This window comes from Telmatherina bonti, assembly GCF_933228915.1.
Source record: "Telmatherina bonti genome assembly, chromosome: 5".
NCBI lineage: Eukaryota > Metazoa > Chordata > Actinopteri > Atheriniformes > Telmatherinidae > Telmatherina > Telmatherina bonti.
In genome coordinates this window covers 28,465,205-28,493,074 of record NC_136623.1, presented here as the reverse complement: position 1 = coordinate 28,493,074, position 27,870 = coordinate 28,465,205, and the positions used below count along the sequence as shown (strand labels likewise).

Here is a 27,870-nt window from a genome sequence, read left to right as displayed (position 1 = left end):
AAACAGTAGAGGACAAACTTGCTTCATTAGTGCCCCCCCCCCCCCCCTCCAAAATAAATAAATAAATAAAAGATCATAATAGCAAAAAACAAAAACTTAGTTGTCCTAAACTGCACTGGCCAGCTGATTTTTCTCTTGCGTCTTCCTTTTTTTCTTTGCCTGACTGAAAGTAGACGAGTCAGATTTCTTTCTTTAACAATCCTCATTAAAACTGCTCAAAAGTCTGAAATATAAACATTTCCCCTCAACATTCATAACAGACCAGAGATTTTCAAGATTCATTTCACAACCTCATTGACGTTTTTACTGCAGTCAAAATCTCTTTAATCCGTGACCTCATTTTCATTCAGACTCTTGATAGAGGGATGTCTCTTTCAGGTGGAGTTATGAAACTCATTTCACATGAATGTGTTGATATGCAGCAGTTGCTGCTGCGTTGCATAATGACCTGTCTGTCAGAGGTTTAGCTGCAGGGGTTACCCATAGACAGTATCGCTACTGATGTGTCGTAAAAATTGGTTGTTTTCCTGCTTTTGAAGAAGTTTGAGCGTTTATTGCTTCGGAAGTAGACTGCAACACAGCAATGTGTTTTCGTTAAACACCTACAGAGATCAAGCAATCCTCAATGACTGAAAAGACTCTTCATTAATGTACTGTAAAATGGGATGCACAGATTTTATTCATGTGGCTGTGAATGAAGGCAGTCAGGGCTCAATACATGTTATATTTATGGCTTTGATTTGAATGCTTTGGGGTTTAATTGAGTCGCAGAAAGGCTTTCAGAAAGTTTAATCTTAACATTTTATGAAATGGTGCCAGATAAGTTTAGTTAAAAGCTTAGACAGGAGTAAAAGAAACACTGTGCCAGAACAGTACCGTCTGCCCAAGAGGTTTTTATGCATGCATCAGGTCTGTAGAGCTTTGCCTTGTCAAGAAGATGTCACATTAAAATGTCACACAGATCGCTGCCATGCACAGAGGAGATAACTCATTGTATTGTGTAGAAAATGCAAGCATATGTTCAGTCCCATCTGTACATCCTCATGGTGCATACTATACATATTCTAATTTCATGTTAGTCACAGTGGCTGCTTCTGATTGCTCAGTTTTCCCCTTAAAAACAGTATCTGCAGACTGACAAACAGAAAACCGCTATTTCTGTATTCCACTTTTACACAGTTAAGACTTAAATGTAAACAGACCTCGTGCTGCAGAAAATTACAGACCATGAACCAAACCAGAAATTAGGTTTAAGTTTAAGGAACCCTGAAAAAATACTGTTTACAGTGAGCTGTGAATGGATCATCTCAAGAATGAAGTGCTACGGTTGGAAGCGAGTAGCTGCAAATCACCAGCAGAACAAGCACACACACACACACACACACACACACACACACAAACAAGCTTCAGTAGCTCCTCCTTCTGGTCATCTCGGCCTTCTTAACAGTTACAAGGCAGACTTGTTGGCCAAACATGTTCGAGTGAGCAGGAGTAAGCTGGCAGATGAAGTGAGAGTCTGCACTGGTCTTCATCCGTGGCTTAATTCAGCAGATGAGTCAAACCACTCAAAATTTATTTATTTATTTCTTTTTTTCTTTTTTGTCTGTCAAGCATTTTACAGCCAACACCCAACAAAGAGCTGGTTTACACTTGAGCGGCGCAAAAAAGAAAACTCATTAAAGGATCGTCTCCTTTGCTGTACTCTCTCATAACTTGAGCCCCGTTGTGTCTGGAATATAAGCCCTTTTGTGTGAGTGAGAGAAGATTTATGATAAGAATTAAAGGCAGCCAACAGGGGATTTGGGCCGCAATTGATTTTGCACAATTCAATTTTAAGCTTGTTGATTTATAATACACTGTCCACATATCAATCTGGTGCCTCTCCACATGAAGTGAGCTCACTGGGCTAGCTGCCGGTGAGCTAGATCAATAAATTTGTATGCGAGTGTGTGTGTGTATGTCGTCGTCTAGTGTGTTTGAAAGGGTAGTGAGAGAGAGAGAGAGAGAGAGCATTAAAAGATGATGCTAGAGAATTAGCCTTTATGTGCACATGCAGGTTTGCAAAAACTTAGAGCTTCCCAGGATTTGCCAACATCCTGGGAAGAAGGACTACAAATCCACTGAACCCCCGCCCACCGATTCCCTCCTTCCCTTTCTTTGCTTTATGGCTGCCTCTTCAGTTCCATGCTGGAAAACATTTTAGGATTGCCTCGTAACTCAAATGTAGCCCCTTGACCTTAGTGCTGGCATTGTGCATCTGGGCTGTCTGCTCTCACTGGTGGAGGACAAGCTGTTTGTTGGAAATGCCAGTCCTGAGGACTTCCACTGTAGCCCCAGTGTCCCCCCCTCATCTCCCGTGTTGTAACAGCTACACCTGTCTGCCGCTTCGCTGGCCCCTGCAGAGCTTCTCTCCTCCTCTTTTGTCAGCTGCTTCTGGTTTTTCTGAGTCTGTATTCTCGGCATCACCGCTATCCCGACAGTTTTCATTCTTTTCTTTTCTTTTTTTTGCTCTTTCTCGCTCCCTGTCCACCCATCACTCCCTCTGCCAAATCTATTGCTCAGGCCTTGCTTTCCTCTCGGCCTGAAAAGCAAACGCAGGCAGGGAATGAGATTTGTCGTCCCCCCCCCCCCCCCCCCCCGCTCCACCCCATATCATCTCTCTTCCTCATGCCCTCTAGCTCTTTACTTGTTGCATGACAAGTCCAGCACTCTTCTGAAATAAATCATCTCTCTGGACAAGCTGCTTGTGTATACGTATGTACCGGTATGTGCATGTGGGCAGCTGAGACCAGTAAGGGCTCCTTTTTAGTGGTATTGGGTGTTTAGTTGCGACCATGGGTACAGGACTGCCACCCGGCTCCTGTTTATATGTGTATGTGTGTATTATTAATGCCTCTGGCTGTGACCTGCCTGCACTGTTATCAGCATGATTTATGCTCTCCCTGTCCACACTGTGCTTTTCGGCTTTTTTTTTTAATATCCAGTTCTCGCTCATTTAGACGCTTAGCCTTGCTCTCTGCTCTTTTCTGTTTTTTTTTTTTCTGTTTTTATTCTAAACTGTATGCGGTTTTTTTTTTTTAACGCCATATAGGTTTATATAACGTCCCTCCATGTAGAAGTACGGCATCACTGGCATCAGTGACAGCTTTAGAGCCTAAATCGGATCCTTGAGTCACATTCAAGCCTCTCCCACTTAAAACTAGCATTAAAATTTAATGGTATGCAATGATCCATGGAGATGTATGGTCTAGATAAAAGGTGATTACATGGAATAACAGAACAAAACAGCAAAAAGGGGTGAGCAGTGATCATTACCAACTGTTTTTTTTTTTTTTGTCTTTGTTTTTTTTTTTGTAGGCACTGAGGAATTGATGTCCCAGTGATGGATATTATTGGTCGACCAGTCAACCAGTCTATTATGGCTGGAGTGACATGTCACAGAATTTCTCCTGATATTGAATAGATCTTTCTTTTTCTTCCTATTTTGTAGTCGTATGTAGGAGGTTAGTGGCTGCTGTGAGAAAAGTGGCAAAGGATTACTTTCCATTTTAATGTTGGGAAAGCAGGGGGCAAGTCGGTGAGCAAGTAGATGTCGTGGGCTGAGCTGAAATTTCAATTCTTCATTTCTGGCACAAATAAAAGTAACAAGGCCTATTTGGAGGTGGTGTGTAGAAAGATATATATATATATATATATATATATATATATATATATATATATATATATATATATATATATATATATATATATATATTATTCCAAATGAAAAAATAAAATATACATACACACACGGAGCTCATTTACATTTTTCAGTTTCCTGTTTGAGTTTGCCTAAATCATGGGTGTCCAGAGTCGGTACTCAAGGGCAGCTGTCCTGCAGCTTTTCAGTGTCTCTGTTCCAACACTGTTTTCATGAAATGCATCCAATAACCAAAGACGTTCTGCACAGTGACAGATACATTAGAGTCAGTTGTGATTAAGCAGGGAAACATGGAAAACCTGCAGGATTGTGGCCCTTGAGGACCGTTGCCGGACACTCCTGGCCTAAATGCATATTAAATTACAAAGAAAGAATTTTTGACTACAGCGTCAAAAATGAGTTAGTCCAGTCTGTGTTGTGTTTTAACAAGCTGGGCTTGACTAATGTAACTTCTCAGTTAACCTGTAGTTAACTTAACTACCCGCTAAGAACAGATGTGTAAAAACTGGGCTGAACAAAATTTTAGTTGTAGTGTTTCCTTGGTGTATTGTGTGCACACCAAATGTCAAACCGCGTCTACTTCAGTTCATATTGTGGACAAAACTCAACCACCTTGCTGACTGCACCAGTCTTTATATCAACGCTCTTTCCACAGTGGAGTGATGCAGGAGCTTCAGATTGCAGTTCAGTAACTACAAACTTCTTCTTTTATTCTAAAATCGGTCATCTTTTTAAAAGCATTCAGTCATTCTTAAGAATTTTCACCTCTGATGGTGAATGTGCTGAAAGGATATATTAGGTTATATTAATAAGAAAGGTATGAAACCATATGTACATATTATTCAATTAAGAAAAAGGTTTCTCTCAAAATGACATCATTGTCCTGTTGTTTTAGTGCCGGGAGGAAAACTAAGAACAGCTGCTGCTTGTAATTGTTGTTGTTGATCACACTGTAACGTGCTGTGACAGATCTGTCTGGAACCTTTATACTTTGCAGCGTATATTGACAGCAGCTCTGGCATTATTTTCATCTCTTAAGCAAACATCTGACATATCTTTCTACCTTCCTCCGTCTCAGATCTAGTACTTCCTTGTTACGATCTTTCAAGTAGTTTCTTTTTTAATGTACTTCAGAGTTTGACAGATCTGGGGAAAATCTCTTTGCTGTGCACCTCGCACATGGAAATATTCGCAGAAAGATCTAAAATTAAGTAGCTCCATGCCTGTCGACTGGAGTGCATTTAGACGTGGGGGTGCAGGAGACCACCGAGGCAGGCCAGAGTTGCTAATGTTTTGTATATTATGTTGTGGAAGTTGCAAACTCATTTCATCTTGTCACTTTTTGAGTGGTTAGTTTTCTGTTTCACATGTTGGTGTGTGTCTTATGGTAATACTAAGCCTCACACCACAGATTAATGGTTCATATTAGTGGGAATTGCGTGTGATAATGGGCTGCATGGTGGTGCGGTGGTTAGCACTGTGGCCTCACAGCAAGAATGTCTCTGATTTGAAACAGTGGCCTTTCTATGTGGAGTTTCTCTCCATGTTAGCCTGGGTTCTCTCCAGGTACTCCAGCTTCCTCCCACAACCAAAGACATGCATGTTGGGTTGATTGGTTTGTTTAGGTTATCCCTCGGAGCAGATGTGAGCTTGAATGATTTGTCTCTCTGTGATGGACTGGGGACCTATCCAGGGTGTACCCTGCCTCTTGCCCATTGATTGCTGGGATAGACTTCAGCTTCCCCACGACCCTAAATTGGACTAAGTGGTTAAGAAAATGAATGAATGAATGCAAGTAATAATTTGAACTCCTGGTATTTAGTCATTCTAAGTCTGCGGGATGTAGTAGCCTCCTAAATGCTGTTGCCGTGTAACCTCTCGTGTTTTCAGGAACGTAAATTCATGATGAAACCATTCTTAAAGCTGGGGTAGGTCATCTTGCTCAGATATTTTTTTTTTTCTTCACACTGGGTGAAGTGGTTCCTTGTCCTGATAGTAGTCGGTACATTTTGTAATCATGAACAATAAGAAATATAGTTAAACCCCTCAGTTTACTGTTAAGCTTCTTCTCTGGGCTCCCCTCCTCCCCCTCCTACAACGCATACCTGATAGCCACACCCTGCATATAAATAGCGTGTTAGGATGAAAATACAAAGTAGTGAAGAAGAAACTTGGAAGGCAAACATGGCTGAGAAAATGCAGGAAGGATTTGCCGACCCGGTTTGGTTTATTTGCGTCTTCCTACTAAACAGCCGAGAAAGAGAAAATCGTTGGTGGAAAAAGCTGCGAATAAAAAAAACTTTGATCACGAAAAGAGCAAAACCAGAGGGGGAGGAGCTAAGACAAGGTGCCGCTTTCAAATCCTGCTAGCTCCCCAACATTACCTACCCCAGCTTTCTTCATAAAAGTTTCCTAACTTTCCTAATTGGGCGATTTTTCTTTTTTTTCCTAGACAGATAAGAATATAGTTAACTGTACATTTAATACCCACGTTATGGTTATTGTCAGCATATAAGGTAAATAGCTTAACTTACTTGTATGGCAATAAGGCCGAGTGGGTATAAGGACTAATAGCGAGGAAAAAAATAAATCTTCAACGTGACTGATGTGGCTTAAAAACATACACCGGAACCAAAATAACCTCCTGTCACACTAATGAGCCTGAATCAACATGGCAGGCACAGACACAGCTGAATTTGGTGGCACAAATAGCAGGCTGATAAAATGCATTGAAACCTGCACAGCAACTACATGAACACCAGTTCAGAAACTAAATCACATTTCCAAAGTAAACAAAGCTTCTTCACTTCTTCTTCTCTGGGTTTTTTTCTCTTTTTTTTTTTTTTTTTCTGCAGCTTGATTTTTTTTTTTTTTTCTTCTTCCCAGTTTTCAGTGATGTTTCCCTCCTGCTTTCACAGGTGGTGCTGAAGATTATTAAGCACTACCAGGAAGAGGGCCAAGGCAGCGAGGTGGTTCAAGGCGTCCTGCTGGGTTTGGTGGTGGACGACCGGCTGGAGATCACCAACTGCTTCCCCTTCCCGCAGCACACTGAGGATGATGCAGACTTTGATGAAGGTAACTAAAAGCTGTATCCCATTATCATTCTGGGTGTTGATTTCCTAAAACTTTAGAAAAAAAAAAAAAACCTTCCGTACTCCGGCTCAACTGAGGAACGTCTGAGATTGTGATTATTTGAATGCTGCAGTACTGCGGGGACTTTGGTCCTTGCTTAGTGTCAAATTTGTTTGAAACTCCATTACCGATAAGGGTTTCTTTGTCGTTTTAAATTCAGCTGCGTGTCATTATGAATTGCAAATTTGGACGATTAAGTTTTTAATTGGTTCAGAGGTCTTGGGTGAATCTGCCAGATGGTGCTGGAAATATTAACATGAAGCATTTCTGCAAGAAGTACAGCTTTGCTTTTGGCTGAAAAGAATTGAGTATTTTGGTTTTATTTGATCAGAATATGACAAGCGACGAGTGAGCCAGAGGTTGTATCTGACATCATGCTTAGAAAAATGAAAAAAAAAAAACCCATTATGAGCATATGAATGCTGAGAACAAGACAATGTATTGAGGACAATGCAGACTTCTAACTAAGCTCGCCTGGTGTCTGGTGTCCTCCACTGTCAGTTCAAAGGTTGACGTGTAAGGGTAGTGGGACGCGATAAAAAGCTCCAGCTTTCGGGGTTACAGGTGGATGGCGCGAACGTGCGTAGGTTTTTATTGAGTCGTTATCTGAAAAAGTCCACTTTTCCTTTCGCCTCGTGTCTCCCATCAAAGACCGTCGCGTCCTCTGACCTGCGTCCCTCCCTTATCGCGCCCTGTTCTTGTTAGACGCAGCAGAATCCGCCACAAGCCGGATCGAGGGATAGGCAGAAGATGAGCGAAAGCAGGGAATGGCGGACGTGGAGGAAATCCCGGTCTAACAGGCTTTCCACTGCTAATGAGCAACTGTCAAAAAAATTCAGCAGGATACACAATCAGCGATGGTGGCTCAAGGTTGTTAGTGTCAGGGACGGCTCAGTGTGAGTGTCATAGCTTGTTGTGTTGCTGACTCTTACTCTGATGTGCTGGATCTTCCATCTGTCACTCCTTTAAAGCTAACAAGGGTTTCAGTGAGTAGTGCCATGCTGTGAAATGAAGTAAATTTGCAGAGATGCAGTAGAATTCCTCTGAGAAGGGATTTTGATCCAGCTGTAAAAGGTGATGGACTTCAGGTTATCTGTCAGTGAAGAGCCAAAGTCAAAATGTCATTTATATCCATCTCATTGCACCTTCTGTCTGTTTTTGAGCAAGAACGGTTCTTCAGATGGTCGATTACCCCACAGAAAGGCTCCTGTTTTGTCTCTTTGTCACCTCAGAAAGTTGTTTTATGCATCACGTCACGATGTTAGCCGCTAAAACAAAACCACGGAGAAACAATTACTGGGAGAAATTGAATTGTTGATCGGACATAATGTGGAAAATTGATTTTACGTCTCCACGTTTGGTCATTTTGTTCCCCAAATTCCAGCGTGAATTGTCTGCCTACGCATGAAGCCGATGAGCAGCGCCACTTACTGTAGCTCTCTCAGTCTCCTTTACTCTGTAGAAACTAATTGTCGGTGTTTCATCTGTTGGAGTGGGTTGCCTCAATCCTCTGCAGACCCGCAGCAGAAGACGGAGCAAAAATGTTTTAGTGAAATGTGAATTAGACTCTGAAAATACAATGTCTGTGTGAAAACTTCCTCTTTGAGGTATTGTTATGGTAAAAGAGTTGATTCATGGAGGTGGCCTTAAGCTAAAAACCCCCTTTCCACTGTGGCGATGTCTGCTGACTGCAACATTCAGGACATTTCTAAGCCACTTGCCAAAAACAAGCATTTAAAAAAAAAAAAAAATGCTGAACATATTTATGTCCTTTTTAGATAATTATCTTTGCTTTTAGGTAGAAAAAAAACTAACAGCAGCAATAATGTAATTTGGATAAGTTGTTCAGAATGACGTACTTTGTTATTTCTGCTAGAATTGTTTGTTCCTGGCAGTGATGTCTCATCCAGCACTCAATTATTATCTGCACTGTTTTTTTTTCTGCAGCTTATCAGGAGATAGAATGACTTGCACACACACACAAAGATACACACTGTAACAGCACATGATGCTGTTGTAGACTTTAAAGGCTGTAATAGTTAGTTTTTAGCAGATCCATCTGACAAAAGCTTTTGACTGTCATGTACAATTCAAGGATTCTGAAAATCTAGTTAACATGATGATAGAAAGATGTCAGAGTCTCACAAGCAGCTCCAAAACACAGACGGCCACATTATACACAAATAATGGTCAGTTTGACCTTTTTTTTTTTTTTTTTTTTTTTTTTTTTTAAAGATATTTTGTTTTATTTAAGTCTATTATTATTATTATTATTATTATTATTATTATTATTATTATTATCATCATTATTTTGTCAGAGACGCCCTGTGGGGGGCTTCCTGGCGGGAGTAATGCATAGTGGTGAGGGGTGAATAGATGCAGTGAGCCTGCTTTTACAACTTGATGGAGTTTGGCTTGAGGGGTCCTTCATGAGTAGTCTTTTCTTTCCTCTTGCTTCTCTCTAGACTGTACCCAGATCCAGTGCTTTGTGAGAGGTTGGGCAGATTTAAATGGTTTCTGCTCTTAAAATGTTCATGTAACATTAAATCCAGTCAGCCTTTGGAGGAGAAAGATGCAAAGAAAGCCTGTTGTGTATCCTTATAGACTTCATCTGGTTGTGGGAAAGGATGGGTTGACATTGATCTCAGTCCTCAGGTGGTCAAAGATGTTTAAACCCCCCCACCCCACCTTTTTTTTTTTTTTTTTTTTCCTTCTCTACCCCTTCAGCCTGGGTGGTCCAGAAAGAGGGTGTGGAGCACCTCGTGCCTCCTGCAACATAAATCTTGCTAACATCCCATGTGATTGCTTGTGTGAATGCATCACGGCGCTGTAGTTTGATCTGTGACTATAACATTGACTCTCTGCTGCATGCCAGTTAATCGTTACACCCCAGGAGTCGTGACAGAAATTTGGAGCTGAAAAGATTGAGTTGAGCTGCTACCGCTCCCCAACTGGCATCGTCAGGGGCCCGGCGGAGCCTTCTAGCCGCTAAGGTGTGCACATGTGGATAAATCAATCTGCCCTGCGTGTTTCTGCATTTGTCAGTATCGATATGTGTATACATGAATCATCTCACCCTGACTCATTGCCTGCTGGAGGCACCTGAGTTAAACATACCCATGCAATCTATCTCTAAAGGTTTTTTCTTCTCCTTCTTCTTATGATTGTTGTTTTTATTATTTTTAATATTATTATTTATTACTATTATTCCCTGTGCATGTGCAAGCATGCGCATTCATTTGCATGCTTGTATTTGTGTTGTTCTGCTCCTCCATCAACAGGTGCCAGTATGGAGCTGTGTTGGTAGGACAGTTAAAGGCAGCAAATGGGATCAAAATGAGCAAGAAAAAGATGGAGAACGAGTAATTGAGCACACCCAGCAAAAAAATCTGACTTGGATTAAAAAAAGGAGAAGAAAAAAAATAACCTTGGCTAAAACCCAAACCTTCCTATCTCCTGTGTCCTTGCTTACTCTGTCCTTCTACCATAGTCGATGTATGGGAAGCGATGTGTGGAACCACAGGCGGTGACCCTCAAGGCATTGTGTGTAAAAGAGGCATCTGAAGAGCATGTTGATAATATACACCGGTCATCTTTCTATGTTGTTTTTTTTTTTTTTTTTGTTCAGTTAAAATGGTGTGCAAGGAAGAGCATATGAAGGATTTTGTTGAAGAGGCTTACACCAAATAAAATATAATCCACTATCTTCCAGTCTATAAATTTAAGTTAAGAAAACCTCAGAAGAATAACAGCTTGTAACAAAGTGAACAATTTTATTATTTTCCAAACAAGAACTGTGGCAAAAAAAAGTAAAACCCCCAGTTTAAAAAGTAAATGTACTTCATGATTCAGTAGGCGGTGAAGTCAGCTTCAGCAGCAAGGATCAGGAAAAATCTGAAGAATTTCTTCTGCCTTTAACAGCTTTTTTTTTTTTTTTTTTTTTTGCAAAGTTGTGGAGATAATGTTTGGTTCTCTTTAAAAAATGCTTTAGTTAGAGGAGGTTTTCAGACATTTATTTATGTAAAGCTTTCTTAAGGCTCACAGTATTCTAATCAAATTGAGGTCTGGAGTTTTCCTTGACCACTCAAATGCATCGATTCTTGTGCTTATTTTCATTTTCTTTTTCTTCTGCTGAAGTTTGCTGGTGTGTTTTGCTACAATTAACCTCCTGTATGACCCAATTTCAGTCAAGCTTCAGCTGTTGACCACATGCACCTGCGTTAGCCTCAAGTATGTTGTATTTGTTTTGGACTAGAAGTCACACTTTTTGTCATAGTTTGGCTGATCCTGTTACCCACAGTCAGGTATGACATCTGTTATTTTCCTCTTCACAGTGCTTTTAATATTTTCTTCTGTATTTTCGGGTCGCGGCCTAAGCCCAGACTTCCCTCTCCCCAGCCACATTTGCCAACTCTGCGGGGGGGATCCTGAGGCGTTCCCAGGCCAGTCGAGAGATATAATCCCCCCAGTGTGACCTAGGTTTTCCCTGGGGTCCCTCCCAGAGGGACGTGCCTTGGAACACCTCCCTTGGGAGGTGTCCAGGAGGCATGCCGACCAGATGCCCGAGCCACCTCAACTGGTTCCTCTCGATGCAAAGGAGCAGCGGCTCTACTCTGAGCCCCTCCTGGATGACCGAGCTCCTTGTATAAAAATAAATAAATCTAAATATATATTGACAACCATGAGTGGAGGCTCTAGGCTTGTGACAACTTCATGTTGCTCCTGTACCGCTGATGAACAAAATATGCAGCTGAAAGCCGTAATCGAGCAACAAAAAGAAAGTTTTGTGAGTGAGAAACTTGCCAGGGCGAAAAGCAGAGGCTACTCTCACTGCGATGAGGAAAACTAAGTTCATCGTCGGCTGAAAACAACGTTCTGTGGGAAGAATTTTGTCAATGATGCAGTTCCATCTCCACGCTCCGGTAGTTGCCAAGGAAATGATAACTTCGCAGGTGGGACTTCTGAATAAATGTAATGTATTTGTGTTCTTTTTTCCTCTTAATGGTGGAGTTTTTGACTGGTGCGACTTGTACTCCACAGCGACTTATAGTCCATAAACTGTGATGCTGTCATGTACAGATGAGTTCATAGTTGGAGGTTTTCCATGTACGACGTGTACCACCCTATGAGGTGTTTGTGCTAATATGCACAATTTACTTTTTTATTTTTTTATTTTTTTATTAAGAGGCAGAAGAGTTTTCTCTGGCAACCCTTCTAGACAAAACATACTGGTGTTTTTCTAATTGTGCTGTCCTGAACTTTAGCATCTGAGGCCTGTAGAGTCTGAGATCTAGCTCCTGGGGTTGCATTGCATGCTCTGAACTGCGGATGAACTTGCTGCATCCACTTCTTTGAACAGTGACTACTGCCTGGAATGCTGTTTCCCTTTGGGAATGAATTCTCTGAGTCTAGAACGATGGACACTGTGAACAGTTTGGAAATGGCTTTATCACCCTTCAGCTGCTTTAAGATCAGTTGATGCTTTCCCTTCTGTGCTTTGTCACACACCTTGCTTCACACCAGCATTCAGAACTGAAGAAAAACCCCCAGCAATATCTTTTTATTCCACTTAAAAGTGATAGTTATTATTTGAAATCAGTTTTTTTTAAAAAACATAAAATAGGAAATATGTAGCACTACAGCAACAGGAGACAATGATTTTATGTTAAAAAAAAGATCATTGTTGTTGAAAGTTTATCCTCAGCAGCTCACTGTGTCAGCCTGTCAGCTCTGTTTGTTGTCTTCATGGCCGTCTCAAAGTCCTTTTGTCAACCCCAAAGTGTTGGTTTATTGAAATATTCCACTGCATCAGTGTATTATAGTATGTGTGTGTTTATTTCCTCATGCATCCTCCTCCTCTGGTTTCCCTTAATGTTCTTATAAAGATTTAAAAGGTTTATGCTGGACATTTTTGTTTTTCGCTAGTTAGTTTAAAAAAAAAAAAAAAAAAAAAAAGTTATGGGCAGCTCCTCGGATGAACGGTGCCAAAGAAAACCCAGAAGTGATTTTAAGTGAAATGAAGCATGAATTTAAGAGCATCTGGTAACCCCAGTCAATCAAATACTTACCACTACTGTGCCAAGCAAAGTAATGCAATAAAGAAAAGAAAAAAAAGAGAGAAAAAAATCTTTTTATTTTCATTTTATTCTTAAGTTTTTCCTGAGTTAAAACTGTTGAACACTTAATATGTCACTGCTTTATTTTAATAATTTACTAATGAACTGGCAAAAATGAATTAAAATTGTATTAGTTTTCCTTTTGTCCTCTCCTGTATGTTGACCACCTCCGTCGCACTGCTTTGGAATAAAAACCAAGCTGTGTAATGAAAACATTTCATTGCATCTAAGACTGAAAATGATAATGGGCTCTTTCTACCACTGGGATCGGGGAAATTTGTCAATCTATTGTAAAGAACTCAGATCTCTTCCCTTTCATCCACATGCATAAAGATCAGCGTATCAAGCATTCAGGACACGTCCTCTCATTTAGCCCAGCGCTGATAGTCATATCCACTGTTTAAAATGAAAAATCTGTCTGGTGGCAGATCTTATCGGCTGTTACTAATTAAACATAATTCCACGAGTAGCTTAATGACAAGCCAAAATAAAAATGAGGCTGTTGCACAGTTATTTTTCGCCTCTCAGCTACAAGTTTATTTGTTCCAAACAAGTCAAACATTGTGATTCTATTCTCATTCAGGAGTTAAACTTTGCTTTTTTTTCATCTTAATAATATAAATTGATCAGATCTTTCAATCTGAAAAAGGACTTTTAGTTTGCTTTATGAAGGAGATCCTTAGAATTCATCCATCCATCCATCCATCCATCTTCTGCCGCTTATCCGGGGTTGGGTCACGGGGGCAGCAGCCTAAGCAGGGAAGCCCAGACTTCCCTCTCCCCAGCCACATTTGCCAACTCTGCGGGGGGGATCCCTAGGCGTTCCCAGGCCAGCCGAGAGATATAATCCCTCCAGCGTGTCCTGGGTCTTCCCCGGGGTCTCCTCCCAGAGGGACGTGCCTGAAACACCTCACCAGGGAGGCGTCCAGGAGGCATCCTGACCAGATGCCCGAGCCACCTCAACTGGTTCCTCTCGATGCGAAGGAGCAGCGGCTCTACTCTGAGCCCCTCCCGGATGACCGAGCTCCTCACCCTATCTCTAAGGGAGAGCCCGGCCACCCTGCGGAGGAAACCCATTTCAGCCGCCTGTATACGAGATCTCGTTCTTTCGGTCACGACCCACAGCTCATGACCATAGGTGAGGGTAGGAACGTAGATCGACTGGTAAATCGAGAGCTTCACCTTCTGGCTCAGCTCCTTCTTCACCACGACAGACCGGCGCAGAGTCCGCATTACTGCAGACGCCGCACCGATCCGTCTGTTGATCTCGCGCTCCATCCTTCCCTCACTCGTGAACAAGACCCCGAGATATTTAAACTCCTCCACTTGAGGCAGGACCTGACCCCCGACCTGGAGAGGGCAATCCACCCCATTCCGGCTGAGGACCATGGTCTCAGATTTTGAGGTGCTGATTCTCATCACAGCCGCTTCACACTCGGCCGCGAATCGCTCAAGCGAGAGCTGGAGATCACGACCAGATGAAGCCAACAGGACCACGTCATCCGCAAAAAGCAGGGACCCAATCCTGAGGCCACCAAGTCGGACCCCCTCAACACCTCGGCTGCGCCTAGAAATTCTGTCCATATAAGTTATGAACAGAATCGGTGATAATAGGCAGCCTTGGCGGAGTCCAACCCTCACTGGAAACGGATCCGACTTACTACCGGCAATGCGGACCAAGCTCTGACACCTGTCGTACAGGTGTCCTTAGAATTCCTTAGAATTGTTACACCTAAATGTTTTGTGGGCCAATTTTGTAAAACAAACTTGCAGTTTGGATCTTTACCACATCCAGTGTCACCAGTGTTTAGCAGTAGAAGTAGGTACCTGGAGATGAAGCAAGATTAGATTTCGGTCACTCTCTCCCTTTATCTCTCACGACTGTATCGCTCCATCTTTTTTTTCTCTGACTCATTGCAGTTAAGTGCTGCCTCTGCCACTTTCTCTCACCATTTCTCTTCTTCCCTCTTGGAACTCATCGGCTCCCCACCTGCCTCCTCTGCCTCCAAATCTTCCATCCATCCATCCATCCCCCGAAAGAGTAATTATGACATTTACTGTTGGAGAGATAAATGATGTAAGCGCCCAACAAACGTCCTGTTGGGATAATCATGTCCCCAGAGTGGAGCGTTTTACTTTGTGGAAATCATATTTAAATGGCCAATGATGGCTTTTGTTTTTCCCTGGAAGGAAAGCTGCACTGATGCCATCGCCAAGAAAACGGAATATTTGGAGTGATTATGGGGTCTGATTAGAAGAAGGCCCCCGCTGGATTCGGCATGAAACTGTGGCAACAATTTGACTTTTGTTTTTGTCCTTTCAGTGCTTATTTGGGCGATGACAATTTATACTATATTTTAGATGTGTGCTATATATGTGATCGTTTCCCCTCAGAAAGTAACTGCCAAGCTTTTCCTTCTGACTATCTCATGCCGAGCTGCAAACTCCCAGCCCAGCGCAGGTGGAAGGGGCTGCCAGACTCCCTGTCTACCCTCATGTCATGCTTATTATTGGCCCAGAAGAAGATGGGAACAGGCTAGTGGGGGAGAAAAACAACAAGTTGTTCTGTGAAGCTCCCTAATTCAGTAATTAGAGAGATTTTGTGTGTAGACTTATGAGACAACACCCAATGGTCTTTGCCAAAGTGCGTTTAATTTGAAGAGTTAACGTGTCAACATATAACACATTTGCAGTGATTCATGCTCCAACAAGACACATAATTAAAAAAACAAAAAAAAAAACATGAAAAGTTCCTCTTGATGTATAAACAACCTTTAGTCATTAAGGAGATTGTTAGTTTGATTGGCTCCCCCCCTCTCAGTTTGCGATTTGTTGTTTATGTCACTCCTGCTGCTTTTGTATGAAATACTCAGCAAAACAATTAGCCACATAACTTCAGATTGGATTGAATGGCTGGGATGTAAGATCAAACAAGAACAACAAAAAAACTAGGGTTGGTACTTGATTAAAAAATTAATCGAATTAATTACAGGCTTTGTAATTAATCGCAATGAATTACATAACAAAATTTGCCCCAAAAGCAACTTTTATTGTCATTTCATTAGATTTTAAGGGATTATTAAATCAAATAATAGAAAAAGAGATTAACATAATAAACTCAGGTTCCATTAAAGACCCATTATGTAACTTTGTGACCTTAAATTCTCCACGTCTCGGACTTGTTTGAGGACACAGTGACTTCAATCGTGCATTTTCAGAGTCCAGCAGCATCCCACAGCTTAGAAACCGACACTATGTAAACTTTTACATCCAGGACGTGACATTTTGTTTCACGGTAAAATAAGTAACTGGCTGAATTGAACAAGTAACGTTCCTGATTCAGCAAAGAAATGCAAGAAGAAAAAAAAAGAGAAAGGAACAAAACAAAAGTCATTGTAAAATAGTCTTCTGCAGGCTGAAGAACGCTCACAGGTCAGGTAGGAGGCAATGTGGATGCAGAATTAGCCATTTATAGGGGATGCATGACTGGGAAAATGGCAAAAGTTCTGCAGTGTCTGTAGTTTAATATCTGACAAAAAATGCATTTAATTTAAAACAGTAGAAAAGAAATGGAAAACATCCCTGGCCAAAACTCAACAGATCCAAAGTTATAGTGTCATTTTAAATATATTAACTTACAGCTCCAGTTATTCTCCAGTGAGAATCGTTGTGGTTCTGTACCATTGGCTTACTGGCAACAATGGGTAACAGTGAAGTGATCAGTAGAACAAATCATTTCAAGGTGTTGGCTACAGTCGGTGCATGTTGAGAAAGTTTCATGCTTTGTCATGCTCTAAAAAGTTTCATCTTTGTAGAGCATGACAAAGTAAAGGAAGTGAGAAAACAAAAGGAGCTAATTGTGGCCGTTTGGATCAGCATTGGCTCTGGAGAGGAGTGCACGGATCGCCTTCAGTTTTCTGAGTTTTAATTGCCATCGGTGGCTGACATGTTTATGGTGGGTTAATTGAAGTCGGGGGGGTATTAAAACCACCCGTACCTCTTTGTTACAAACACTTTCAGTATTCAACAAGGCACATACGTAGGAATGTGTGTGTGTGTTGTAAAAGTAGAGGGCTTCTTTTCTGATAAGTCTCCCTTTTGTTGGGGCGGGGTTCGCCTTTCAATAGATCACTCTACCTGTCTAAAATGGGAAATTGATTTCCTTCGTTTTCCCTCGCTGAGGCTAATTAGAAGTCGCTTGGCAGTCCACCGTTAAAAGAGATGCTTAAACGTTAAAGATACTTTTTGTTTGGAGTTTTCGGGTGACATTGGCCTTTTTCCCCTACAACTCATCTCTTCCTGCCTGTCGGAGCTCTGTTACTCTGACTGTAGTGTAAATTTGAGCTGGGCTGTTAGCAGCAAGCCGGTCCTGTGCCAGTGCTTGAATGCTCACCTGGCGTTATAAATCAAGAGATCAAATCCCCCGGGTGCAGTCACCAACAGCATTGGTTCCACTGTTTTATTCATTTGCCCCTTTGTCTACTCGCACTGCTGCCCTACATAACATTTTGTGTGTGGAAGAAAGTCCGAATGTGCTGCTGCTGTCTCGTAATCTAGGTGAGCTGAGGGGAGTCGGGAGGGAGAGTGATGGGTGAGGAGGAGGAGGAGAACAAGGATTAAGGAAGTTGGGAAAAGGTCTGGTGAAAGTGTTGAAGAATGCAGAAGATGGGAAAGTGATGGAAAAGTGGAAGTTTTGAGAGAAAATGAGTTGCCAAGCAAAATATTTAGTGTTTGAGCATAAGACGGACCTAAAAATGAATCTGCTGAGAGAGGAATGGAGGAGAAGAGTCGCAAGTAAAGGATGAAAAAAAAAACAAGGTGATGAAAAGATGGCGGAGCGGTTGTTAAAGAATCTTTGAATTTAGAAGATGAAAACTGCATATAACCAACACACAGATATGTGTTAAAATCCCTGTGTGACTGGCCAGATTCCTCCTGGTTCATGTTTTTCTTTTGTCGACCAGCTGCTCCCTGTTTCCATCGGCTGTTGAACCTTTTTATTGCTCATCCAGACCTTTGATGATGCCTACCATTCGTCTAGGCAGAAGATTAAGAGGAGTTTAACTTTAAAAAAAAACAAAACAAACAAACAAACAAAAAAAAAACTCAGTATCTGAAAAGCATCTTTCTCCTTCGCTGCTGTTGAGCACAGGTGGCCCTTTGTTTAGTCATGCGAGTCTGATAATTGTAGTTCTGCACAGGTGTAGCCGCATGGGATTTGTTTGAGACAAATGACTAAGGTGTTGCTGCAATTAATTCCCTGTGTGTGCAGACATTGAGATTCACAGCTTACCTGTGAATATATGAACTGTAACATAGAATGTATGGGAGATGAAGGATAATAAATGGCCTTTTGGGATGAAATGTAGGGTTAAACATGAATTTTTAAAAAGGAAACAAGGTCATTCCTGGCAAAGGTGTTTGGATTTGGAATTCAGCACAGCACACGAGGAGACGTTCTTTTCTTTTTGCAGGCTTATATCTCCTGTATTAACTTGGGTGCAGCGGTGGAATGTCTGAACTTTTTTTTTTTTTTTTTACCCTTCCCAAGTTAAAAAAAAAAAATAGCAGCCTATGTACTAGGGCTGTGACGATATGCGTTTGTCCCGATCTGATTCTGTTTTTTTTGGTTGCCAATTCGATTTAAATTGCGATTCTCCTAATTCTTTGTTATTGCGGATTTTTGTAGACTAAAAGCAAAGCAAATGTACAAAACTTTTTTCGCTCGTCATTTTTCTTAATTTCATTTAGGAAAAACCAACACAGTAGCCAGACCATCATTCTGCTGCTATAACGCCCAAGAAGACAAGTTTAAAGGTGAAGTGTGTAAGATTTTCAATATTTTCTAAATAGATTAACTAATAAAATAACTATAATCATAATTAGATAGTTTTTTTAACATGTAGGTTCCAGTCTGTCCATATTTGATGCGTTATTAAACTACAAGTTTAATTATTGACAAATGACAAAAAGCACTTTTTTTTTTTTTTTTTTACTGGTAGGCAAACATTTAAGAAGGGTCTTTGTCATTACTTGTAATTTAATAACACATCAAATATGGACAGACTGGAACCTACATGTTTAAAAAAAACTATCTAATTATGATTGTAGTTATTTTTTTAGTTAATTTATTTTGAGAATATTCAAAATCTTACATACTCCACCTTTAAAGATCAACAAAAACAATAAAAATGACAAAAATTTATAATGGATAATTTGTTAATTTAAAAAAAAAAAATCTTTTTTTTTTTTTTTTTTTTTTTTTAAACAAAAAAATTTAATTTTGAAATTGTGAAGCAAAAATTCACAGGTATTCGATTTTTTTTCAATTCGATTTCCACCCCTACTATTGAAATGGTTTTGTCGTATACAAAACTGGCATTACAGCATTTTGTTTTCCTGTGATTATTTTAAAATGAACAAGAATATAATTTCACAGGACAAAGAAAAAGAGATCATTTATAATTAATTTATGTTTTTATGGAGTGGATGAGTTTGCACAGAAAAATAAAAATAAGATTTTTTTTTTTTCTTTTTGTATGTGATGCATCTTTTCTTGAACTTCGAGGTTAGACATTTAGGTTCAGTGTACCTTTCACTGGAAAGGAAGCCCCTTTGTTCTTCCTACTGAGGGACTGTCATATTTGCTCCTTTCTTCACAAATGAGGCTATTTCCAGGTTTGTGTCAGAACTGCAGCCCCTTCTCGGCATCCTGTCTACCCAGGGAGTGAGAAGGATGCTGAGACGCTCCCACTGTACGTAGGATTCTGTCAGTGGGAGAAAGGACGGGTTCACGCGCTCCATCCCTTTGGCCAGGAGGAGGACTTGACGGTACCCCTGGCAGACAGAACTTGAGAGGATGCTTTGGCAGCCAGCGAGGCGGACGCCTTTCTGCCACGGAGACCGAGCTCAAAGAAGTCCCTCTGCTTTCTCATATGAGATAAATAGACTGAAAATTTTTAGTCAAAAACTGTAATTGAGTTAAAAACTTTTTCACCTAAGAATCCTCAAATATGAATAATTTAGAAGAATGGAGGGGGGGGGGGGGGGAGTACCACTTACACTCTATTTTGTGTGTTTCTAGAAAGAAGTTATTGATTTATTTACCTTAGTTGACATCCGACAGCATGGAGGTAGGCTGTTTTACATACACACATGCTCAGTTGATGCGGAAACTATGCATCGACTTCCGAAATCCATTCCAGACATACATTGGGACTGACAATAACAGTAAGTATAAGGTCATCGAGGAGATTTTCCCCTTTTTGTCCCTTTTGACAGTGATAAAGCGTGATATGCAAAGATCTGACACCATTTCCCTTCCTGCACCATCTCCCCATTTCCACCACAAAAACAAAGCCGTGTGACAAGCGATGCTGTCAGATGTACATATGGTGAACTTGCCAGTGTGTTATGCACACAAGGCAGCTGCCTCACCGCGCTCTCACTCTCCAGTGCATCAGAACATCTCCGGGTGTGGTTGTGCTTCTGTTGTGGCATTGTGCGTGTGTGTGTGTTTGTGCATCCACGGGTAAAGCAGGCAACTCTCCGCAGGGCTTGCTTAACTAAGATTAATTGCACCTAATCCACTGTGCCAGGTGGAACACAAGAGCATTGTGGATTCACTCACGCAAACACACTAACACGCTCACGAATAAGGCACACACATCCCATTATAGCCTTGCCGGCGAAAATTAGCCCCGTGCCTCTCCTGACACCTCGGACCAGACCACAACTCGATAGCACCATTTACTTCCCGACAAGTTGCACATTTATCACTGCTCCGTTCTTCCGACAGATGAGCGCGTGGACGGACAAAAAAAGTCGTGACAGAAAGACAAGCTATCTGCTCTCTAACATCAGCACCAGCTGGCCCTGACAAAACATGGAGAGAAAGTGTTCGCCCCGTTTTTCTCTGCAGAGAAAGGGAAGGGAAGATGGCTTGAACTCGGATGTCGTGTCCATGTCGTGCTTTCTCCAGGGATGCGTGTGGAGCTTCAGGTTTAGAATATTTCAATTACAGAATAGGGTTGATGTTTAGCTACACAAATAAACTACAATCATTACTTTCTTCATTTACTCGCCTGCGTGCATCATGTTGGAATGGAAGCCTTTATGTGACCTCAGTGCTGGGAGATGTTGATTGGCCCGCTGGCAGTGCCATTTTAATGTGTTCAGTCAACGCGTTGGAGATGAGGACTTGATTTGCTTGACTTTCGACAGTTTTGACAGTTCCCTCAGCTCTTCCCCGGCTGTCTGCTGCTGCTTAAAGCATGTCTTAGAAAAGCTGATGATTATTATGAAATTAATAAGTAGTAATGAAACACATGAAATTGATGCATGATTCATAGTTTTCTCTGTTGTTTTGACCCCCTGGCGATCAGTGGGGACACACCAACCTCTCTGTAGTGCCATCCCTTGCAACATGCGCATGACGCATTTAGCAGATTGAAAGATCAGGGGCTTCCTTCCTTTTCCCTCTTTGTACCTTTCACACATTCTTTCTTCCTCTGCTGTCTTCCCTTCACTTCTCCTCTCTTCGACTCCCCATGACTCTCTCATGTACATCATAATGAAGTTGAGAGGCAGTTCTCATTAATCATGTCCCCATGTTCCCATCCATGTCTTACAGTTCTGTCAGACGAACTGCTACTTCATCAACACCACTTCTTATTGATTCATCCCATTTCTTTCTCCAGTCTGTGTTGTTTATCTAGTACTTTCAGAGTCTTTTGTCAGTTTAACTATGTGTTATCTTTGAGAAAATAAATGCCAAGCAAAAAATGTTCAGACACAGGTTGGTCACTGGTGAGTTTCCATTGACGATGGCCAGAACCTCCTGGGGAAGGGCCATGAATTCCTTCATGCAGGAAAAACCCTGCTGCACCTGTATATGCGGCTGTTTATTTGTTAGTGCATGGTAGATTTTGTTTTGCTGGCTGAAAGGGAAGATTATTTGCTTGAGAAACAGAATGAGATTGCTTCAGGTTTGTATAGGTAGCACTCTCAGTGTTTGTTAACTCCAAGCCTAATTGGCATATTGGGTTGTGCTGCTGGGACATAACAAGCACAGCCACACAAATGAGACTTAAGATGCAATATGGCAACCTGTGGAATTATCTAGTCTTTAGCCCCTCCCCCAATATCTGTGTGCTGGCACTTTCACTCTCTAATCCAATTACCTTTCAGCTCACGACCGCAGACTTTTTCCTTTTGAAACAAATGATATTGACCCAGAAAATACTTGGATTGTCAATGAGATGCTGCATATTCTTTACACATCACCAGTGGTGTGTAATGGAGCCAGAGAAGTGCATTGAAATTCTCAGGTATTTTGCACTTCTGCTTAGCGAATCCAGAGGAGTAGCAAGGTTAAAGGAGGACACGTAAATGCAGTGAAACAGCAAAGCAGAAACAAGGTGGACAATCTCAAGGCTCACAGACATTTACATTTGTTTGTTGTCCAAAGTAGACAGTTGCATTTGTAATGTTTAGCTTACTTTCACATGGGGAAAAAGTCTTTACTTAATTTCTTTTTACAAAAGAAAACAGCAACAGTAAACGTGTAAACACAGGACTGGTAAGAGCTACCTGATTTTTATTTTCCAAAACAGATTGGAGTCTGTGCGGCCAAGTAAACGACTGTCAGAACAGAGTGTCGGGTAAAAGTGGGATGCCAGCTGTGTTGAATGAATGGGTCAAGAGTTTAGACTCATTAAATTATGGTTGCTGTGTTGAGACCAGAGGGTAAAACGAAGGGGGAGGAAGGGAAGAAAAAAATCAAGCATCAGTGGAAAGTTCACTTAAACAATACTGGTACAATGAAGTGTCATCAAACTTTAGTACACCTAATCATTTGTTTAGTCTTTTTCTCAGTTCAGAAGTATTCAGTAAGGGTGCATCACATCAGGATAGTCCGCTGGACACAGTACGGGGGCGGGGTCCATGTGGATTGAGCTCACATTCATGCTGCGCTTTGGTCACACGAGCCAAACCATTAGAATAATATATCCACATTCCCACCAGAGGTGGCACTGCACTATTATTTAGCAGAAAAGAAGACAAGATCCGCGTGAAGAAGAAAACTTAAGTTCAGAATTTCTGCAGCTGTAATAAATTTTCCTCTGGCCATATATCTGTTCAAGTTTTTACGTTATCGCTCCATGTTTGACCACGAGCCATTTCCAGAGATTCACGTGCGTTTGTTGTGGTAGCATTTGTCAATAATGCCCCTCGTTTACCCACAATGCAATACGACGTCAAATGCAGGAAGTGATTTTTTTGTGACTTTGTAGTCCGGTTCCTTTTTTTTGAGGAATTTGGTCCGCTTGAAATGGACGGAGACCTACGTTTGTAGGCAGGCCGAGACTGCTTCATTGATCAGTATCAGAATTAATCTGGAACATTCACATTTCCCCAAATGAAGCAGACTTTCTGAGCAAATGGACTTTGATTCGAATCAAAAAGGCTGATATGCATGGGCCCTAAATCACATTATGTACTAGGGGTGGGAAAATCGAATCGAAAAATTGAAGATCACGATTTTTTTGCTTCACAATTTTAAAATCAATTTTTAAACAAAAAAAATCTTTTTTTTTTTCAAATAAAGAAAAATAATCCTTTTATAAAAATTTTTTTTTGTCATTTTTATTGTTTTTTATTGAACTTTTTACTCGTCTTCTTAGGCATTATAGCACCAGAATGATGATCTGGCTACTGTGTTTTTTTTCCCCCCTCACTAAAATCAAGAATAATGACAAGGTTTTTTTTTTACATTTATTATGTTTTTAATCTACAAAAATCAGCAATATTGAAGAATTGTGAGAATCGCAATTTTAATCAAATCAGCACTCAGAAAATCAGAATCAAATTGAACCTGGACAAAAGTATATCGTCACAGTCCTGTTATGTACTTGGTTTGCTGTCACCCCTGAGCTCCTGTGGCACAGATGAGGAACCAGTAAGCAGTCAATCTGCATGACTGCTCTTCCAAAACATAGTCTCATTTCCCTTAAAGACAAAGACCGACACCAAGTAAAAGTAGAATGTATTTTATTATTATTATTATTATATAATTATTTTATCATTGTATTTTATTATATCCGATCAGAAACTTCCGCATTGAAAGCTTCCCTGACAGTGACCCTGCCTAATAGACATTTGACAAAGGAAAGCTGCATTATATGTGGTACAGGTATGATTGACCCATCTTTCCTTATTTTAAAGTCTTCAGATTCTCCACTTACTGTATCTAGCCAGTGAAGTCGGAGAACAGAAAATATACCTCTCCAAGTTTAAGACATTTTCCACTATTTTTTTCCCCATTACTCATCTGCTCAACTTGACGTTGTTGGATAGAAACTTGAGCCAGTGCTTATGCCTGATTTTGTGTGTGTGTGTGTGTGTGTGTGTGTGTGTGTGTGTGTGTGTGTGTGTGTGTGTGTGTGTGTGTGTGTGTGTGTGTGTGTGTGTGTGTGTGTGTGTGTGTGTGTGCGTGTGTTAAACCATAGCAGGCTTTCCAGGCAAGCCCCCATCAGCCTGTCAAGGTGGTGATTAGAATGTGTTATGTACAGTTATGCGCATCCTCACATTTAGACACAAGTACACACTAAAACACATTTTACCGCCTGCACAGAGATGTTGTGGCCTGCAGCGCCGTACAAAGCCCATTGCAGTTCACCTCTTGTGTCACTGAGTATTAGAGTATGGACTATCTGTCTGATTTGTGGCAGACACACATGTGCACACACACACACTGATGGTGCTTTGTTGATTATAACTCTTAACATTACTTCCCAAGGTGAGGTGTTTTGCTGCTGGCTGATAAATCCCTCCACTCCACCACACAGACACACTTTTTTCCTTTTTTTTTCTTTCTTTTTTCTCCTTGCTGGAGATTCAACGCAGGGCATTGCATCCCAAGGCTCCACACGCCACATACTCATTGCTTTTCCAGTGTGTCCTCACATTTTAACAAATCTGCTCACCTACAAGAGTGCTGCTCTCCCTCAGCTTGCGCTGAGTCCTGCTTCCTTTTCCATTTTCTCCTCCCCCTTACTTAACTCATGCCTTCACACATTCTCTTTTAAACACACATTCACTTTATCTCTGTCTCGTGTTAGCACACCATCCCTTCTCCTGTTGCTGTCTCAAACACACACACACGCACATGCAATGAAGAAGCACTCAGGGAATGTGTAGTCCCATTCCTCGTCTGGCCTCCAGACCCAGATTGATTGATAGGAGCGGCTAGCAGGGCAGCAGAAATGAGCAAGGAATAGCAGACGGTGATGCGTGCTCATACCTCCATGCCTTGATGATATTGCTAAATTGACTGTTCTCAGGCTAATGCTGCAGTTGTCTACAGAACATCCACCGCTGCCCTGTCATATAACAGAATAAGGAGTCCTATTGTTGAGTCTAAGTATGGATGAATCTGGCAGTCGTCATGTGTGTTGCGGTCATCTTGTGGCAACAGCATTACTGTGGTTGAGTCCTGATTGCTTAATACCAGCTACCTCCTGCTGTCACAGACAGCGGCATTGCTAGCTGACTGACTGGTGATGTCTTACAGTTACTGGTAAGTACATCTTTTCTGGTGAAGTTATTCTGTGTTTCATTTCGGACAGACATCAGTACATTAATGTCAGCAATGCATCATGTTACAGAAACAGCTTTTAATAACTGACAAGTTGCACTCGATTATCAAACACGAAATAAAAAGTATTTTAAAAAGTTATTATTTGTTGGTGTTTAAAAAAAAAAACCTTTTGCAAAGGCTGTCGGTTTTCTGTTTAGTCAGATATTCCATGTAATTTTGTTATTTCTAGTCTTTGGGCTGTAGGACATCGATGTACAGGATCTGTTTGTGTTCCTGATTGCATGGTTTGTTTGATTTTCAGGCCAAAATGTTCCTCTAATAAGAGCAAATACAGTTTTATTTCTCTTCTCCCAAATTATTCTGCCACATCGCCACCCATTTTCTCTTAAGCCATTAAAATGATTCAGCGTGCCCGTTGTCCCATGTTGAGCTACATGGAAACTTGGATACATAGAATTTTGTGTTGGATTGACAGCAGTTCACCCAAAATTTTGAGCATTAAATCAAGTTTTCGCCTACAGTTATAGAAAGCTGCATCTCCAAGAGGTCCAGGTTGGTACTGGATGGGCCAGGATGAATTTGTTTTGTGTTTTTACAGGCCAAAACTGGGAAGGATGCCAGAATATCTGATCCAACGCATTATTGGGACCCTTCTGCTGGGGTCCCAATCTTACCGATAGGACCATGAAGAGTGGAGCTTGATACATTGCTTCTCTCTCTATGTTTTCTGTATTTTGCACATCGGAGTTCCATCCCAATGCAACGCTCTCAGACATGTGAATGACGTAGTCCATGCTTTGGTCACTTTAACCAGTCAAAGCTAAAATGACATTTGCTATAACAGCATCTGAAATGAGTATCTGGGGGGAAAAAGTGTTCCTTTTCGAGGTTCTTCAATAAAACAAAAAGAATTCAGGAGGTTTCTGTAAGAGATTATATGGCAATGAAAACACTTCGTTTTTTTCCACACATGCCATTTCACTCCCCAGCTTGTTAGATTTTCAGAGGCTTTACTGCCTCAATTTGTTGTACAGCATACTCACCTGTGGTGGTCACTGAGATTGTTTTGCTTTTTTTTTTTTTTTTTTTTCCCCCCTCAGCTATAATTCATGGTTTATGAACAAACAAGGTAGTGATCCTGTGGCATTTACAAGGCTCTGTGTTTTGTATTAGAGCTTAGGTGGATGAGCTGGCTGCTTGCCACTGGCTTGTTGTCTCCCTCAGCCATCACAACCTCAGTTTAGCTATCAGGCTGAAAGTCATTTGATTGTCTGCATGCCTCCTGTTTTTTTTTTGTTTTGTTTTGTTTTTTTCCCCCTGACCTGAGAACAGCAGGTAGTGGGGAGTCTGATAGCCTATCTGTGGAAGCTGAGAGTAATCCACATGTGTCTCCATGTGGGAGTCCCAGGCATCAATTGGTCATCATTTGGTGCCATTAATTTATTGTTACTGTGCTCGGAAATGATAACGGATAAATATATTTTCATTTAATTTTTCTTCAGCGCCACTCGCAGCAGGAGAGCCTGGTGGTGTAGTGATTAGCCTTCGCCTCAGGTTCTGTTTCTATTTTCCCAATCTGCTGTTCAGCTGGAGTTTTTCTGTCTGGACTGAGCCAGTTTTCCTCAGATCCAGCAACATGTTTGGTAGCATAACTGGTTATTGAGAACTGTATGAAGCCAGGAATGCACATGCATGGTTGTTGTTTATGACATTCCTGCCTCGTCAGTGCAGATTTTAAGTGTGCCCGATTTGGAGTTCCTGTTAGTGATAGGAGAAAAGATTCCAGCTTGGAGGGCACGCTTTGTGGACACTTGGTAGCACTTAACGGCTCAGTTGACCTGCATGCCTTTGGAGGAAAACTGCGGAGACCGCTTTCTTTAAATTTGTTATTGGAGCCTATTTCTGTGCTTTTCAATTTTCAAAACTTCAAAACATTATTTTCTAACCTCCCCGAGATCAATGTCTTTTCGCTGCAGAGACGTTGAATTCACATTGGCAGTTGAAAAGATTGTAGCTGTGAATACATCTGACGAGTACTCCGAAGATTTTTGACCAAGCTTTTCATTTCAAATGACTTTGAAAGTAAACAGCAGTGTCCATTGTGAATATAAACTATAACGTGAATGGATGAAAATAAAGTCAGTGACTTTGAGGTCTTTCTGAGGGCAAGATAGCTTAACCAAAGACCTGATTATATAAGCAGACTTCATGTTAAAAAGTGGTTTTAGTTGTTTGAGAGCTTCACATTGACATATGCTCAGTTTATGCATGCATTTTTTAAAGATGTATGTCTCAATGATAATACAAAGGCTCATCACTTT

The 27,870-nt window shown here is 41.1% G+C and overlaps 1 protein-coding gene across 1 annotated transcript in view; it reads left to right on the top strand.

Moving 5' to 3' along the window:
• The window catches only part of LOC306756201 (eukaryotic translation initiation factor 3 subunit H), a 60,628-nt gene that overhangs the window by 683 nt on the left and 32,075 nt on the right, over positions 1-27,870 (top strand). The window contains exon 2 of the mRNA XM_079240891.1: positions 6,619-6,775. Coding sequence (XP_079097017.1) covers positions 6,619-6,775 — 157 coding nt within the window. The remainder of the gene's footprint in view (positions 1-6,618; positions 6,776-27,870) is intronic.